An 18,562-nucleotide genomic window follows, 5' to 3' on the forward strand; every position below is an offset into this window, starting at 1 on the left:
GGGAGAGAAAGGGGACATTAAAGCTGGGCCAGCTGATGGCTCTTAGAAAGGGTGAGAAACAATCTGCAAGGTACTTGAAAGGGGCTTCAGAAAGTTACTCATCTTTGTACCAACTATACCCAGCTCTCCACAAAGTCCAACCCCATCTCTTGTGAGAAACCACCTCGGCCTTGGAGCCCATCTGAATGGAGCAGGGATGAATGTGGGCAGTGCCAGGGAGGGAAGAGAAAGCAGGTGGCTTTACCCATCTCCCTTGTTCAGCAGGACCAGCAAACACAGAGCCCAGATGGCCAGCACAGGGGCTGTCCCAACGCCCCATGTAAAGGGTTTGGAGATGGCACTGCTCCCAATGCCCCACGTAAAAGGGTTCAGAAGTGGCACTACTCCCAATGCCCCACGTAAAAGGGTGGACACAGTGACATGCAGCAACGACACCGAACCCCTTTCCCAGCATAAATGCCATCCTACATAAAGGTCTCCTCCAGGGTGTAACTAAAACCCAGCAAAGAACCCCACACAACACCACTGTGGTCAAATTTGAATACATTTGTATTATTTATTGGCTGTATTAAATATATTATCTATTTGATAGTTACAATTTAGTAATACAACGTATGGCAGCTTTAACATAAGTTTGAGATACCTCAAAATTACAATACAAGAAGACTGAAGATACCTAGATACATTAATGCCACGAGGGTACATCGCTCTGGAATGGGTAAGGGCTGGTGTACAATCTGTCTGACAGCAGGCTTTCCTGGGTAGTTTCTGGAAACACAAATACCTTGTGGCAATTACAGGACTCACTGTCCCTTTTCAGGAGTCACAACTCGTTAGTAATTACACTCTGATCCTAATTTACCTTTTAAACCTGTCAGATATATTGTTGCCAAATAAACCTCTGTGAAGTTGGTGAAGAGTTAAAGAAATAACCCTTTGGCAACAGAGGTTTGCTGAAGGCAGTCTTACCTGCTAAAAGTAGGCTACAAGGAGAAATAAAGGCAGATTGTAAACTCTTCTGCAGACTAAGGACTAATATCTGTATAAAACTCTTTCCAAGGCTGGAGGGAGAGATTTCTATGATATAATAAATGATTAACTTAAAGTTCTGCTACAAGTAGAACAATACATTCAAACATACATTTTTTTTTTTCCAGGACTTTTAATCAAAATAAATAGAGTACAAAATGAAGAGTACGTTTTGAAAAGATTAATTTCAGATTGCACCATAAATCTACTTTTTTTAAGAGTATTAAGTGATACTATGTCATAATTTAGGTTTTCCACATCTGAAATACAACACAATGCCTCAAACTCTAACGCAACATTATTCATCAACTGCCATAGGAGAAAGACCCTTAAAAGTGATTAATTACTGGAGACACTTGGCCTGTAGCACTACCACATCCAACCTTCACGTACAAGTGCATCGCTCTCATCTAACACAAAGTCTTTGTCAAACCAACACTCTATGTCCACGTCTGTGGCGTGTTCCAACCGCTCTCAGGAAGCCCCAGCTCTGCAAACATGTTTGGGATTTAATGAGTTCCAGCTCTCAAGCTGGTTGATACGAAGAAGACAGCTGTCAGACTGGTCTGTAGGAAGTCACAAGCAGATTTAACAAGAACAGGCAATATGTAGTGCACAGTGTCCACGAAATAATCCATCCCCCCCACACACCACCCCTCCCCAGACAAACAGGATGAGTTTCAGAAAAGTTCATAGCAGACTGAACATTCCCCACCTAGAAAACAACGGAATGTGAAGCCGCCACCGCGGGGGCAGCGAGTCGTTTAAAACAGCATAGAAAGGTTATCTAAAAAGAGCTCTTCCACGTACAATTTGATCATTGGGATTAAGTTAGAAGGGCATCCAAAAGCAGTCTGAACTTCTTATTTTTAGGTTAATAATAGTACAAAAAACATTTGCTCAGTTTGAGCCAAATAGTGTAACATTTATCATAAATGCACTCTTTCTCCTTAAAGACAATACCTGTGCCTTTCTGAAAACGCTGTGGAGACTGGATCAGAAGCACAGGAAATTACTTTTCTCTCAGGCACTGAGAGTGAAATGTGGATTGGGCCAACAGCTGCTCCCCAACAGCAGAAAGCATTTCGTTCCGAAATGTACAATACAAACCAGGGGCCTTTTCTGCCTGGGGACGGGCGAGCGCCGCCGCCGCGCGTGCGTCCCGTCCTGCTCACGTTTGGTTTAGCATCTGGATTAAAATTCTTCAATAAAAAACCCCCCCAAAACCCCAACAAAACGCCACGCCGGCACCCTCCAACGCTGGAAATGATTATTACTGAATCCCAAGTATTAAAATAACTGTAAAGTAGTAATATCACTAAGTCAAAGTCACTACTCTGCGTTCCTGCTACAGCGTATTACGTGTGGTATGCTAATGTTCTGCAATACAGGACTGCTCTAAGCTAAGCATCGGTGCTGCTGTATGTCACGTATACCCAACTACAACAATACCCCGTTAACTGCTGCGGATTGACTACCACTGCTCTAGCTGTACTGGGAAAGGACTTGCTCTACCAACACCTTCTCTCCCTAACTGGTCACGGGGCCCCCCCCGCTTGCAATTCGGAGAGAGGATGAGGAGGAGCGCACACCCCGGCGTGCGTGGTAAGGCGGTTTTATTTTTTGCTGTTTGATCAACAGCTAACCCTGATTACAGAGGACCCAGGATTACCCTTTCTACAAGAAATCTATGTTCAGTATTTGGAAAGGATCTGCCAACCCAGCCTCACTGTTAGCCAGCAGCAAACGTGGAAACACACGTAACCGTACGTCTCCAACTAGGAGTTTAATTAGAACTAACCATAAATACCCGAAACAGCTTCTGTACAAGGAGCTGAGTACAGAACAGGCTCTCATCTACTTGATTACAAAGTACTGAATAACAACAGCAAACAAGGTAGCCACCACGGCGAAGCCGCAGAGGAGGACGATGGCGATGAAGCGCTCCTCGCGCAGCGTCTTCTTGGTCTCCGCCAACTCCGTGGTCAGATCGGCGCACTGCGGAACCAGCTCCTGCTTCTGAGATGAGAACACCGTGCTGGGGCTGTAGGGGCCATAGAGTTCTTGTGATCCAGCAGAGTCCTGGGACTGACGGCCAGCGCAGACTCGGATCCGGTATTCACAGTTTGTCTGCAAGCTTGAGAGGCGGAAGGAAGTCTCTGGTCCCTTGTATACCTGGGGAGGAGGAGAGAGAACCACTGTGGTACGCGGGACTCACCCCTCGGCAGCACGTGATCCTCCCTATTCCGCTCCACGGGCGCTGCCTGAAGTCATTCCCTTCAAGCCAACTTAATAAAAGTCATAGAATCATAGACTGGTCTGGGTTGGAAGGGACCCCAAGGATCACAGAGCTCCAACCCCCTGCCACAGGCAGGGACACCAACCTCCAGGCCTGGAGCTACACCAGGTTGCCCAGGGCCCCATCCAACCTGGCCTTGAACATCCCCAGGGATGGGGCACCCACCCCCTCTCTGGGAAGCCTGTTCCAGCCCCTCACCACTCCCTCTGTAAAGAACTTCCCCCAAATATCTAATTTAAACCTTCCTTCCTTCAGCTTCACTCCATCCCCCTTGTCCTGCCAGTCTCTGCTCTTTTAAACAGCCAATTCCCCTCCTGTTTCTCTGCTCCCTTCAGGGACTGGAAGGCTGCAATGAGGTCCCCCCACAGCCTTCTCTTCTCCAGGCTGAACCAGCCCAGCTCCCTCAGCCTCTCTCGGGGGGGTGGTGGGGGGGGAAGTGCTCCAGCCCTCTGAGCATCTTCGTGGCTCCTCTGAACCCTCTCCAACAGTCCCACATCTTTCTTGTATTGGGGTCCCAGCTGTGGCCACAAGACTCCAGCTGTGGCCTCACGAGGGCAGAGCAGAGAGGGACAATCCCCTCCCTGTCCCTGCTGGCCAAAAAAAAAAAAAATAAATCTCTGCTTTTCTTTCTGAAGAGTTTCCACCTTATTTTCCAAGGTTTCCTGCTACACCCTGTGCTGACAGGTCTGGGCTGGGAAACTCACAGGAGAATAAGAACTCGCTCTGCACAACTCCTGTTCCGTGTCACATGGGGTGAGCACTGCCTGTAACTCAGACTGGAAATTGTAAAAACTGGAAGAGCCAAGGTTCCCTTTGGGAGAAGAACAGGATGAAACTGCTAACCCACCTCTCAATCAGCAACTCTCCCAACAACTCTCAGTCCCACCTGCACTGTCATTTGCTTTTACAGTAACAAGCAAAAGGTCAACAGGGACCCACAACTGTGTGACCTCAAATCTGGGGCAGCTCTGATGTTGGGAAGAGGCAGAGCGGCAGGATGCTGTACTGGAAGCTGCCCTCACCCCTCACAAACCAAAAGCCTCACTGAGAAGAGCTGAGGGAGGTGCAGAACGATGAGCTTTGGCAGTGGGGACTGTGAAATGAGAACACACATCCCTGCCAGCAGCATCACCAACCAGAACGTGACCCTTCCAACTCCAACACCTTCATTAGCAGTAATTTTTCAGAGGTACCTGATCAAACTCTCTCCCAGCAGCGAGCTGAAGGATGTAAACAATGGAATCTCCTTTCATCGGCTGTAAAGGTTCCCATGTGATTTCAAAAGTGTTTTCTTCCAGCTGATTTGCTTTGGGTGCTAGAAAAAAGAAGTGATTTGTTGGCATGTTAGAGAAAGAGAACAATGGTCTCTCACTGGTTTTTTCCACTAGAAGAAAATGACCAAAATCATGTTATTAGTGACTCATTTTCACAGTGAAGTAGCAAATGGGCACCGGTCTCAGGGACAGCAAGGACCTTTCCTCACAGCACACTTTGCTTTTGCACATTTTCCACTGAAAACCTTTCAGTACTAAGCAAGCAGGTGGGCAGTGTAACCAACAGCTTATGGTTTTTCCTTTGTATCTCTTAGGCACGCAGAGGGAACAGTCATTGAGGTTTATTTCACTCTTCCTCTGCTGCACTTCAGGACTGTTGCAGTGCTTGTAGGTCACACCTGTCTGTGGTCCCAAGCTGACCAGCTGAGCTCCTGGCATCTCAGGCCAGCACAGACAAGTAAGTGCCTGCAGATCACTGAAGGAAACTGCCCAGATATGTCCAGAGCTGAAATTATGTGTTATAAACATGGCTGAATCTACTAATTTTCCTGCAGGTAATTAGCATTTTGATCTTCAGAATGACTCTCCACAGGCAATCCTTACTGTTTGTATCAGAAAGCGAAGATCAGAGGAATTATCTGTGTTCTCATTTGCCTACACACTGTTGTAACTTCAACCAATAACCCTGAGAAATGACTTTCAAGTGGAAAGAGGTCTCCTTGCTGTCAGGGGTGGAAGAGCTACAGCGTAGGAGACAGCCACACACTGGCCCTGTTCCCACACTGCCCTCCAAGACAAAGCCCATCACATCCAGTTTCTGTGCTCTGCCCCAGAAGAGTGCTGGAAAGGTGCTGGCAGGGAAGGAAGTTGGGGTGTAGCAGTCAATCTGGTAGGTAAATGGTTTGTGGGTGCTTCTAGTGCAGGGTAAACTCACCTTTGAGAGATGCAGGTGGAGATTTAGTTGTAGTGAAAGCGTAAACTTCAGAAAACTCTCCCTCTCCAGCATCATTATATGCCTGGATTTTAAAATAGTATGTAGTGGATTCACTGAGTCGCTGTACCTTGTATGTATGACAAGGACCATTATAAACTGTAACAAACCTGGAAGGAAAAAAACCCAAATATAGACAAGTCAGGACATGGACATAAAATCTGTGATTGATGCTAAGCAGGACATTGTCACTTCTCACTGAAGCACAAAAAAGTGACAACATGGCATGGGTGCCCAGGCTCCCTGCTGAGCTGCACCCCAAATGTTGGGCAGCTCAAGCTCTGCTATCATCATCATCAACAGTTCATGGTATTTCTGGCTGAAAGATGGGATGCCAAAATGGGAATAAAGGAGGGACACAACTTACTGCTGCAAACGCAAGTGAGAATACTTAAAACAAGTTGTAAAGTGACAACACCCTTAATGCTGTGGTTACCTTACCTGCCAAACCTGTCCTCCATCTGCAAGTTGAACTGGGTAGGGTTGGGAATTAAAGCTCTGCTAGGACCTTCACCCCATTTCAGTTTAAGGCTCTGGTAGCTGAAGACCACGCATTCGAGATGAGGAGGGTCAGGAGGTAGTGGTTTCGTTTTGGCTTTAATGGAATGACTGAAGGGACCGACTCCAAAGCTGTTTATGGCCTGTATCCTAATTCTGGAAACAGATCAGAGCAGCTACACAGTTAATTTACCCCAGTCCTGAGAAAACACTCAGTAATAAAGCAAGAGTTAAATTTGGAAAGAATGTAACTACAAACAATAAAGCAATTAAAATGCAGTTAGCAATTAGCTATAGTGACTTCAAAACAAGTCACCATAATTACACCACTTTGAACAGAATGAAGCTTCTCAGCATTGTTCAGGTTTGCTCTGTTCAGAGAAACCATTCAAGTGAACACTGAGGACTTTTCTGTAAGGGTAGGTGAGGTGTTCAGGGATATGGTTTAGCATAGGATGGGAATGGTTGGACCTGATGATCTTAAAGGGCTTTTCCAACCTGCTGAGTCTGTGACCTTGGTGTTTGCTCACTGAAGACCTGTAACCTGAACTGAGCTCTAACTGAGACCAAGCAGGGAACACTGAAACAGCTGCTCTGCTCCTCTCCATACACCTGTCCTGCTGAGGCACTGACCATCAGCAATCACCCCATCACATGCACTGCTTCTCACCAAAACACCCAGAAAACTCAGACTAAAGCCTTGGCTGCAAGGGAGAACAGTATTAACCTTAGCCCAGCAGTCTTAACTCTGGCTGCAAGAGCATCGAGATCCAACTACGACAGTTTTATTTGGTTTAGAGTTGCCAAGTTAGGGAACCAGTCTGTACCCCAAATGAAAAATGCTCTGAAAACACACTACCCTCAAAGCTACTGACTGAAGTGTCCTCCAAATGTGGATTCAGAATACAAGGATGAAAGGTTCCTCACCTGTACAGAGCGTCAGGCAGCAGGTTCTCAAGAACATGGCTTGTGTTTCTTCCCACAGTGACAAGCTGCTTTTCCCCATACTCTATGTTATATCCAGTGATCTCTGAGCCATGACAACACGGTTCTTCCCAGTGGATTGCAAGGCACGTTGATAGAGGAAGAGATGTTTCCACTTGGTCTTCTTCAAGTAAGTGCAGCACAGAGACTGCTGCAGGCACCGACGGGGGGGTGGTCACCACACCAGTCTCACCAAACAACCCAACTCCAGCCACGTTCACAGCCTGAAGGAGAGACCACGTGCTGTTTGGTTCAAAAAGTGGAGGTTCAGCAGTCACAGCTATCACATCTCCTGCTGCATGCCATTAAAAGCAGTTTGGAAGAGAATGGAAAATGTCCCAAATAAAATGCAAACACGGCCAAATATCTGGTGTTTTACGTAGTGTTAGATGGGAATTTCATCTCTAGAAACACATTGTTAGGAGAGACTGGGGGAGGAGGGAAAGCATTTTACCAGTTACCTTCTACATGGCATTAGTAGGTGACAGGGTGTGACTCTGTCCATCCCTAGTCAAAGCTCTTCCACAAGCTCTATGTACCTGTTTGTGGGCACATGGAACAAGGGGCTGCCGTACCTGGACCCTGCAGTAATACGTGGTTGCAGGTGTGAGACCTTTCACTTCGTAGCTCTGGCAAGGGCCGGTGTAAACCACGTGCATGGAGCCCTCCACCTGTCCCCACTCCAGCCTGAAGTCGCTGATTTCTGCACCGTTGCACGCTGGACTCTGCGGGTTGAAGCCATAAATCTCCTTTCAGCTCATCACCCCCACACTCATTAAACACACTCATTAAACACACGGCCGCCATCTCTCGTTACACTGATGCTGGAAGAGAAGCACCAGGGTGGAAACCCAAGGTTTTTTCCACCACAGCCAAGGGTGTGGTTTGAAGTCCAGCTTGCTGAAGGTTTTTGTCTGGACACAGGGCTGTAACAGCACCATGGCTCGGACCAGAACTTCATGACTCACAGTCTGTTACCACTTGGATGAACCATGTCCATACTTGATGCCACACCAAGGGGAGGATTAAGCCTCACCCAATTTATACAGCCAAGATGCAAAGTCACAGCTGATAAAATTTCCAAAAGAGAAACACACTTAAAATAAAGGAAGGAAGGTTTAAATTAGATATTAGGGTAAAGTTTTTTTACAGAGAGAGTGGTGAGTGGCTAGAAAAGGCTGCCCAGAGAGGGGGTAGATGCCCTGTCCCTGGAGGTGTTCAAGGCCAGGTTGGATAGGGCCCTGGGCAACCTTGTGTAGCTCCAGGCCTGGAGGTTGGTGTCCCTGCCTGTGGCAAGGGGGTTGCAGATCTGTGATCCTTGGGGTCCCTTCCAACCCAGACCAGTCTGTGATACTGTGATTCCACCTCAACACTCCATGTTTCTTCCGTTTCTGTGTATCATACGGATGTCACTACACATCTAAAAACCAAATATTAATTAGCACAGTACTAGAAAATAATCCCTAAAAACCTACCTCCCAGGAAACGACAACACACGTTGCGCTTTTACAGGTGATCAGGGGTTTGGCACACTGATCCGGGGGCCCTGGGGCAGTGGAGATCTCTGCCTTCTCAGAGTGAGGGCCCAGCTGTGAGGAAACACAAGTGCATGAACAGAGCACCAGCAGCAGAGCAGAAAGCCACGTGCAAGTGCACCAGCTGGAGAGAACAAACCATTTTTAACTTGGTAGAGGAAGAACAAGGAGACGAGTTCAGTGCTCAGCTTCACGGCACAGTTTAAAATGCCTTTCAGGTAGTTTACTGTAGGACCTGGCCCTGTGCCTACAGTGTATCTGCAGCCCTCCCACTGCTGTGGTTTTCCAACTCCTCCTTCCCCTGTAGTCAGGATCTGGTTCCTGAAGCTGCTGGGTACCGTTTCAGACTTTTACACAACCCATGTTTCTCCCAACCTTTTCCAAACCTGGTGTTATTTGAACATACCACCACTCCCTCCCCACCCAGCTGCTGAGGCAGTTTCTTTGGGCACAAGCCTTACACAGCTCTCCACAGCCAGGAGACCAGTTACCTGAGGCACTGACAGTAGCCACCACAAACACAACCCTGAGAACATCCCCTTGGCTGGGGACATTCAGTCTCTCTCCAGCCTTGATTTATTACATCATCTTGAAATAATTTTCCTCCTGCTCTAAGAACTTTTGCCCCTTTAGCAGAACTACAACAGAACACAGAAGCCACAAACCAGCACCAGGCCTCACAGACAAGAGGCTCATTGCTCGCTCTCATGTAAAACAAACCAAGCCAGCTTTGCTCTCATTAGCACAGTGGTTACCCCGACTTTATTTGCTGCTCGGATCCAGAAGCAGTATGTTCTCCCTGGAAGCAGGTTGTTTACTGCACACTCAGATGCTGGACCCTGATAGACTTGTCTGCGTTCCTCTTGCTCAGAGTTTGCCATCTCTACAACATATTCCGTGATGTCGGAACCTCCATCTACAGAGGGTGGGCCTAGGAAATAAAAACAAGTGGGTTTTTTTTTCCCCTATTAATTTCACAAATTATTGCTTAATTAGTTTCACATCAGCCTTCTCAAACTAAAAGTTGAATCAGGTGAACTCTGAAGGCTGGAGGGTAGGGTTTCATCATCCATCTGAGCTAACAGCTTTCTGAAGCCTGCCTTCCCCCCAGCTACTGAGGAGGCTGTGATGGCCTTCACCAATGTTTTCTCAGCTGTTTTCCATAAGTTTCCTTCACAGGTAATGACGACAAAAGGAGGGTTGTTCTTCAGTTGCCAAACACTTGCCAGTCAGCAAACCTGGAAACCACTGACGTGTGCCAAGCCTCATGGCACGTGTATCTTGCCTGCAGCACCAAACTGGGGTGGTTGGCAAGCCTTGGTCTTTAAGGCAACACTCAAAACCACTACAGACAGGGACTACATCAATGTATTTTAACTTTTTTCCCCAGAAGAGTTCTACGAATTTCTCATTTGTGTTTTGATGTTTAAAGTCAGAGGAGTGTTTTGCTCAGAGCCACTGGAGCTTACCCCACTGCAGGGCGATTTCCTTGGGCTTAGCTCTGCCTGCCAGGCACGGGGCGGGACACGGTCCAGGAGGAACAGCTGAGGTCGTAACAGTCATCACATCAGAAGCCTAGCAGCAATACAGGTTATTTCAGAGCAGGCAGACAAAGCCACATTTCACTAGAGCATAAACACAGAGGGGTTTTCCAAAGGAAACACCTTCTCCTTTCCCTCACCTGGCTCTCACCACCTTTACTGACACAATACACCCTCATTCTGTAGGAGGTGCCAGGCTTGAGATGATCACACACGTGTTCTCTCTGGGAACCGCTGTATATGGTGTCCCATTTACTTCCTGAAGAGAAACAGACAGAAAACACTTTACAGATTAAAAACCTCTGCAGAAAATCATCCTTAAAAACTCTCTTGTACCGTTAAGATGGCCAAGCCATGGAGTCAAGTTTGAATGATCAATTATGCAGAGAACACACACAACCCAACACACGTGTGTGCAACAGAACAGGGATGGCCAGCACAGGGAGCAGGGAATCTGTCAGGACTTGAAGGCAGCTGCTTACCAACTGATGCTTCTGAGATTTCCAAAAAGTATTTAGAGATGTCTGCGCCCCCGTTATCTTTGGGTGGTTCTGAAAGAAATCAACATCAAATAAATTACAGTCAACTGAAAACTGATGCATTATCTTGCTTTCAGAGAACATATTAAATTGATTGGAGAACATCTTCAGGGTAGAAGACTCAACTTGAACACAAACAGCCTAAAATATCCACAATACGTTTCCCAGAATGAAAGTTTCATACTATTATTAATCAATTGGAGCATCTAGGAAAACATCATCGGATTCAGGTATGATCCCTGAGGTATTTGGGTTTTTTTAAAGAGCTCATGAAAATTATTTAAACATCACTGTAAGTCTGGAAACTACAACAACTGTGGCCATGACAACAGCACTGGCAGCTGCTCTAAAATTAATGAAGACATTAAACCAAGCTGTAATTTTTCTGGTAATGCTCAGTACTTCTCCTCCAACAAAAGGATCTGCAGAGAGATCATAGAATGGCATGGGTTGGAAGGGACCCCACGGATCACAAAGCTCCAACCCCCTGCCACAGGCAGGGACACCAACCTCCAGGTCTGGAGCTACACAAGGTTGTCCAGGGCCCCATCCAACCTGGCCTTGAACACCCCCAGGGATGGGGCACCCACCCCCTCTCTGGGAAGCCCGTTCCAGTCCCTCACCACTCTCTCTGTAAAAACCTTCCCCTTAACAGCCAATTTAAACCTTCCTTCCTCCAGCTTCACTCCATCCCCCTTGTCCTGCCAGTCTCTGCTCTTTTAAACAGCAGATTCCTCTCCTGTTTCTCTGCTCCCTTCAGGTACTGGAAGGCTGCAATGAGGTCCCCCCACAGCCTTCTCTTCTCCAGGCTGAACCAGCCCAGCTCCCTCAGCCTCTCTCCATAGGGGAGCTACTCCAGCCCTCTGATCATCTTTGTGGCTCCTCTGAACCCTCTCCAACTGTCCCACATCCTTCTTGTATTGGGGCCCCAGCTCTGGACACAGAACTCCAGCTGTGGCCTCACGAGGGCAGAGCAGAGAGGGACAATCCCCTCCTTGACCCTGCTGGCCACCCCTCAAATAACTACCCCCAGTTCACCTCTGGTTTTTATCTTGCATTACTGGGTGACTGTACCTACATAAGCAGCCCTCAGGTGCAGCAGTTACAAACGGTCACCTACCCCATGTAACTTTCACGCTGTGAGAATGGATCTTGCCCTTTACAACTGGCTTACTCGGCGGCCCCGGTTTGTCAGGGTTGGTGCTGTGTTCTACCACCTCGCTGGGACTACTTTTTCCTTCACTGTTGTAGGCAAAGAGCTATTTAAGGAATGAAAGGAATATATAAGAAGCAATTCATGTAATGACAAGTAATATCCTGCTGATTTATAAAGTTCTTCCATGGCAAAGCCCCCCAAACCTAAGCCACCAACCAAAAACCCAACAAAAGAGACATAATACAAAGAAACCCCAAATCAGCTAGTGAAAAAAAAATCTCTGATTTGTATTATGATTGCACCAAAAAGTATTATAACAACAAAAATACTGCAGGTAATTTCTGTCATCTCCGTGGACAGTGTACAAAAATGCAAAATTTGAGGAAAAATGAATTAAATTAAGAACAAAATAAAGTACAAACCCTAAGCTTATAGGATGTACTCCTCCTAAGATTTCTTAAAGTGCATGAGAGTTCATCTCCATTGTACTGTGGCTGGAAACCATAACCCTGGAAAGGAGGGAAAGAAGAACAAACGCAGTCACTGGTTTTCCACATTAAACAGAAAAGCCTGCTCAGATTGATCAGTTTTGGGGTGTTTTTTTAGCTTGAAGTTCACCTGTCTCATGAACACACGTGGCACTTGCCAACTGTTGCAGTATTAATTTGAAAGTAAAACACAGAGTTAATTTTTGTTTAAGTACTGCTGCTTATCTGTTTCTTGGGGAGGTTTTTTCTTATGTGTAACAAAACCCAGCACTCACAGAACCTTCTTCTTCCATGTCTAAAGTGTAAGTGAGAGAGTCCTCTGAGGACACGCCGTTGGGTGGGCTCCACTTCACCGACAGCCAGGTCACTCCTGCTTCCACCAGCACGGGTGGTGATGGGGCTGGTGGGACGATTCCTGCTGTGTAGTACGTCACCGTCTCACTGAACCCACTGGAAAGGTAGTTTTAAGCCCAAAATGAATTAACAGCAGCAGATATAATAGAGGAGAGAATAACTGAGATGCCACGTTGTGTTGGTTACCTCATGCCAATGTCGTTTTTAGCAGCTAATCTGAGCGAGTATTTTGTAGAAGGGGAGAGCTTGGTGAGTTTGTACTGCTTCAGGTGCCCATAGTAGCACTCTTTGAAGGGGCTGTTCTTCCCCTTGAAAAAAAGCAAGAAGACTCAGAGTCACTTTTTGCACAGGGACTGCACACTCCCTGCTAGTTCTGCACTCTGAACCTTCCCACATTTCACACCACTAATTCAATCATAATTAAAAATAATCGGTAAGCCTAAGGCATCTAAAAAGCTGATGTCACAGAATCACAGGGGTTGGAAGCGACCTCAAGAGATCATCAGCCCAACCCCCTGCCAAAGCAGGGTCCCTAGAACAGGTCACACAGATCAGTGTCCAGATGGGGCTGGAATCTCTCCAGAGAATGAGACTCCACACCCCCTGGGCAGCCTGTCCCAGGGCTCCCTCACTGGGAAGAAGTTCTTCCCCAGATTGGTGTGGAACTCCCTGTGCTCCAACTTGAGGCCATCGCCCCTTGTCCTGTCCCCACAGACACTGAGAAGAGGCTGGCCATGTCTCCGTGTCCCACCCTTCAGATATTGATACCCATTGATCAGATCCCCTCTCAGGCTTCTTTCCTCAAGGCTGAATGCAGAGGACGCCTGACAGTAACCCTGAATGACAGGAGCAAGGAAGGGGGTTTTATACTGTCCTCAGAGGATCTCAAAGAACCATCTGCTTGAATTACTGCAGTCCTAGTCATTCAGCTCAAGCTTTTTAATTGCCTTGTCCCTTTAAAACTGTGAGGGCAGCTGCACTGAAAATAGCTGATGTACCCAGGCAAAGAGTATTTTTAAGTATAATTGGGCTACAGATGTCATCAACTTTTTTATTTTTGCACTAGAAAAGGTCTTACCTCATCCCATTCTAAAAGAAAATTAGTTATTTTGGAACCATTGTCATTTGAGGACTGAAAATAAAGAAACAATGAAAAAAGTTAAGATCAAATGATTGTACTTCACAAACATTTTTGCACTTTAAAAACATGATAACAACTGAATTAATTATTAATATCTCCCAACTTCTGTTTAAAGTGAACTAGTTAATGTTGAGCTGAAGGGAATCTGCAGCAGGCACACAGGCAGCCTCCCCCCCAACACACACACACTTGTGATCATCCAAACTGCTGCGAGCACAGACATACACTCAGTGAAGCGAGTTCAGAAGGGGAAAACCCAGCAGTTTAACTCCTCATTCCTTGTGGCTCTGCTACTCCTACTTATTCTGAGAGCTCAGAAGATTAACTTGAGTAGTTTCATTATAGGAATAACACAGACTGTATTTTTATAGCTCTTTTCCTTGTGTTCTTACACCGTGTGCTCACCAACGTAAGCGTTCGGACGGGCAGTGTTTATCTTTGTTACGACATCTGAATTGGGAACATCCTTTACTTTCTGAGTCCAGATTATACAAGGAAGTTAACTGAAGTAATTTAGCCATAAACCATTTTCCACATATAAGCACAGTCACATGAAGAACACGAAGAGACAAGAAAACACCATTACCAACGAGGCTTCACAGATACATTTAAGCTGTATCTCTTTATCATGCAAGATGCCGAGTCAGCAGCAAAAGGAAGAGGAAGAAACGCTAATGATTTCACAGTTACCAGTGAAAGAGAACACCTAAAGCACACGCACACTCCCTAAGCAAGTGGATCTAAACACAACACACAGGAGCAGCAGCAGAGTGCTTACTTTCCACTGCAGGCTCAGGCTGGTTTTGGTCCTGTTGATGAGCTTCGGCGCGGCCGGGCAGTCCGGCTCACAGCTTTCGGTAGTGAAGCTCACCACTTCAGAGATGGATTCCTTTATGGAACTGCTGGTTGCTGAAACTCTAAACAAGAGGACAAGTTGTTATGTTGTTGCATTAGGATCTGGAAGCTGATGGACAGAGCTGTGGGCTTTAGGAATCACAAGCAGTGGTTACAGCAAGGAGACCAGCCCGCTCACGCTGCGGGAAATGATTCCACGCTTTGCTTTCAGAAAGAAGCATCAAGAAGTGAGTTCATGATGTCACTCCAGGTTCTAGTGGCAGCTGCCAGCATCCTAGGAAACACACCTGGCCCTTCCATGCTCAGGGAGACAGAGGCACACAACAGAGGCATGACAGACATCCCACAGGCACACTTACTGATCTCAAGGACTCATTTGGCCTCCTGCATCTACATTAATTACTATCACAGTGGGGCTGTTTCAAAGTGCACACAGGAGCCACCATGAAAACCATCACAAGTGTTACCAAACACAGAATACCTGGCTCAAAATCAGCCATGACTTGACTCATTTTTCAGAAGTAGTGCCTGACCAAATAGCTTGTAGGCAAAAGCAAGCCAGGCTGCACAGAAAGCAGCACCACGAACCAAACACACACTCTACCCTGTGCAAGTGGAGCCAGCCGAGCGCGTAACACGCACGGAACTCTTGTGGAGTTTAAGAGGAACAATTTGCTTCAGGAAGTCTTAGAACTTGTGTCCCACTGTGCCCAAGCACTGAGCTGCTCTCTACCACTGGATCACAGTGTTCCTCTGGTTTGTTTACCCAGATTGTCTTTTCCCCAACCAGTTGAACACCTTCTCTTATGTACTCGGTGTGGCAGTTCTTGAATGTCACGTCCTGTTCCCTTGCAGCACTTCGCTCCCTTTCAAGCGGTTTCTACTCCTCCTCTCGCCCCAGCACAGCTACTTCACAAATCAAGCTGACATGTCAGACTTGCAAAGCTACCTTCAAGCCTGAATTACTTTATTTGCCCCTGCCATCAGCCTACAAGCAGCTTTAACCCAATCCAATCTTGTTCTAAAACTGATCGACAGAGGATAACTCAAAGCTCCTATTTCACAGGAACAAGAGAAGACAGAGAAGATGGCAGGGAGGAAAATGAGGTGATGGTTCTATGAAATTCCAAGGAATGCAACAGTAGTGTCCACAGCTACGATATTTTATGCAGAATATTCCCCATCACACCCTTTCCTCGCAGCCACAGTAACTCTGTAATTAACATATCAGCAAAGGAGCTGGGTATTTAATTCCCATAACCATACCTGGCATGATAATCAGTTGCTGGCCTCAGATCAGGAAGTGTGATTGTTAATTCTTCCCCACTGTGAAAAGGAAAGAAAAAACATAATGAGTTCCAGCTCTTCCTTCTACTTTAAAGGATAAAAGCTCATTGAAAAGCAAAACCACGTAGTGCACATTTAATTTTCAAGCTTTCCATTGTCCACGTAACTCTTTAGTGATATTACTTTAAATTTATTTCACGTGAAGGAGGTAGGTCTGCAAGTCAACAAACAGCTCCTGATAGAGAGATTGCCCATTGGTTAATGGTTTTTAAACATCGGTATTGTGCTTAAATGAAGAAACTAAACTTACACATAGACAGATTTAAATTTTCCATTTTTACCACTGTTGGATATTGCTACTTCAAATGTAAATGCTGCTGGACTATGACTATGGCTCTCTCCATTCTGTGAACTAACTGGGAGATTCCAGGACAGAACGGCTGATCTTGCTTGTATATCAGAAACCTATTAAAAGCATAAATAATGCAAGTAAGTTTGCTTTCTGTAATAAAAGGTATATTAGTCAATAACATGGTGTCGCTAGTTTGCCTATGAAGTTCCTCACTGGAGGAATTCTTTACCTTTGTAATGGAAATACTGAGTTATTTGAATTGAAATGATTCCCTCTTTTCATTTCCAAAATCCCATATGAGAGGATTTCCCTTCAGACACTCAAATTTAGAGACACACAGCACGGTCTCAGCGTATGAAGAGAAAACACCTGTTTCACTGCACAGTTTGCATCACTCATTTGGAGCAAATTAGCAGATTTGGAGCCTTGACCACTGACACCAGATCTCTGTCCAGGCACAGTCAGATGGCCTTCACTTTCCACCTCTATCAAAACTCCCTCACACAATATTTAACCTCTAAGCCATACAATACAGGCAAGAAGCTCTGATCTTAAGTGCTCAAGGCTGAAAATATTTGGTCCAGGTTTTTCTGCTGCTTAATTCCCAGACTCTAAATGTTCTCTGACCAAGTCAAAGGGGCTTTCTGCTGGCATAAAGAGCAGATGTCAGAAGCAGAAATGAAAAGACACAGAGAACAGCTAGGAAGCTGGAGCAAGAGATACAACCCATGCTTACTGTACAGGTAAGGCAAAGAAGAGGTTCATTAAGCACGCTCAAGGTCAGAAATACCAATGCAGTTTTAGCCTCTAGCCTCTAAAATTAACATCACCAGACTCCACCTTCTTAAGTAAGTCTGCAAATCTTCAAATATTTGCTCCAATTTCTAAACATAACATAGTAAGATGATCTAGTTTTGTAAATTTTATTCCAAATAGCCTTAAATCCTCTATGCTGAGCTAAGGGTGGCTCCAAGAGTGGACAGACTTTCCTTGGTCTCTGAGGTACTAAAGCCCTTGCACATGCTGGACAACTTCCATAGCAGATACACTCTTGGCTTATGGACTGGGAACTGAATCTGACAGACTGTTCAGAAAGTCGAGAAACAGACATTTCCATAGCAGAGTTGCCCTTGCCCAGGTATAAATCCTGTCCACTAAAACATATTTTCTCTATTTAAAAAGTAAACCATTAAGAACAAAAGAAAAAACAAGACCAACATGACACATTATTTTATAGAAAGTATATGCAGAGAGAAATAATGGTGTTTTAAGGATAATACTTACTACTGGCTTGCCAATGCTCAAGTGAATATCACATTTCTTGGACTCTGTGTCCGATTCTGCAATTTCAAATACAAAACAGATTACCAAAACCCCCAGGAGCAAACCAGCCCGGCACAGCAATGCCACCACGAGATGGAGTTGGGCTCATTAAGAGTTTAACAATAGTACTTATTGTGCAAAGTTCATTTCCCCTGTTTGTTTTGGCTGCCTGACAGGCAGAAACATGAAGGATCCAAGACTAACAGTGCTACAAACACTCTTTGAGTACATCCTGCACAAAGGGGATATTTTCCTGATCTGAGCATAAATGGGTTTTCTTGGACAACACAAAACACAACTTGCCTCCAAAAATGAAAGGTGTTAAAAAAAATGACAATAAGATCCTATCTCTCCTCTGTATGTGCTTTTCTTGACTGGCTCCTGCAGAAGACTTGGCCCAGGCATGATTTGGAAGACACCTGATCGAACCTGCATGCTAAAGACACCTCTGGGTACCAGGAGGTGTACAGCTGTAAACTGAATCCTATCTTTACAATTGTCCATGTTGAGCAATCCAAGATCTTATTCTGCCTGTAAACAAAATTCCTCCCTGCCCCAGTAAATCAGGATTAAGAAAATCTGTAATCAAATATATTTCTTGTCCTTGAAACAAGCAGAATGAAAGCTTCCACCTCTATTTACTTCCCAGGGTACAGAGTAAGAACTCTCTCATTTCTTTAACTGGAGAGTTAAGCAGAGACACAGATAAGGACCAGACCTTGCAGTCCAACAGGACACCATTTATCACAGAATTACTGGGTTGGAAAATACTTTTAAGAGGTCTTGGACTCATCAAGAGGTTCTTGGACCCATTGAGTCCAACCATTACATGACATGCACAACCCCACCCCCCAAACACAGAGACACACAAATCATTTAAGGACTTGCAGTAAGACCCTGTCAGCACTGCAGTGAC

General features: G+C 45.7%; 1 protein-coding gene across 1 annotated transcript in view; it reads right to left on the reverse strand.

The window, feature by feature from the left end:
• Window positions 1-2,806: 2,806 nt before the first annotated feature.
• LOC311195749 (fibronectin type-III domain-containing protein 3a-like) overlaps window positions 2,807-18,562 on the reverse strand; it is a gene marked incomplete at its 5' end in the record, with an annotated part of 29,721 nt that continues 13,965 nt past the window's right edge. The window contains 20 exons of the mRNA XM_084269176.1: window positions 2,807-3,204; window positions 4,522-4,643; window positions 5,537-5,703; window positions 6,035-6,247; window positions 7,019-7,299; window positions 7,651-7,800; window positions 8,551-8,664; window positions 9,366-9,541; window positions 10,080-10,185; window positions 10,292-10,410; window positions 10,634-10,702; window positions 11,811-11,949; window positions 12,269-12,355; window positions 12,610-12,784; window positions 12,875-12,996; window positions 13,767-13,820; window positions 14,608-14,746; window positions 15,951-16,010; window positions 16,282-16,436; window positions 17,608-17,663. Coding sequence (XP_084125302.1) covers window positions 2,887-3,204; window positions 4,522-4,643; window positions 5,537-5,703; window positions 6,035-6,247; window positions 7,019-7,299; window positions 7,651-7,800; window positions 8,551-8,664; window positions 9,366-9,541; window positions 10,080-10,185; window positions 10,292-10,410; window positions 10,634-10,702; window positions 11,811-11,949; window positions 12,269-12,355; window positions 12,610-12,784; window positions 12,875-12,996; window positions 13,767-13,820; window positions 14,608-14,746; window positions 15,951-16,010; window positions 16,282-16,436; window positions 17,608-17,663 — 2,822 coding nt within the window. The 3' untranslated portion in view covers window positions 2,807-2,886. The remainder of the gene's footprint in view (window positions 3,205-4,521; window positions 4,644-5,536; window positions 5,704-6,034; window positions 6,248-7,018; window positions 7,300-7,650; window positions 7,801-8,550; window positions 8,665-9,365; window positions 9,542-10,079; window positions 10,186-10,291; window positions 10,411-10,633; window positions 10,703-11,810; window positions 11,950-12,268; window positions 12,356-12,609; window positions 12,785-12,874; window positions 12,997-13,766; window positions 13,821-14,607; window positions 14,747-15,950; window positions 16,011-16,281; window positions 16,437-17,607; window positions 17,664-18,562) is intronic.

Source organism: Gallinula chloropus (genome assembly GCF_964237585.1).
Source record: "Gallinula chloropus genome assembly, chromosome: 11".
Lineage (NCBI taxonomy): Eukaryota > Metazoa > Chordata > Aves > Gruiformes > Rallidae > Gallinula > Gallinula chloropus.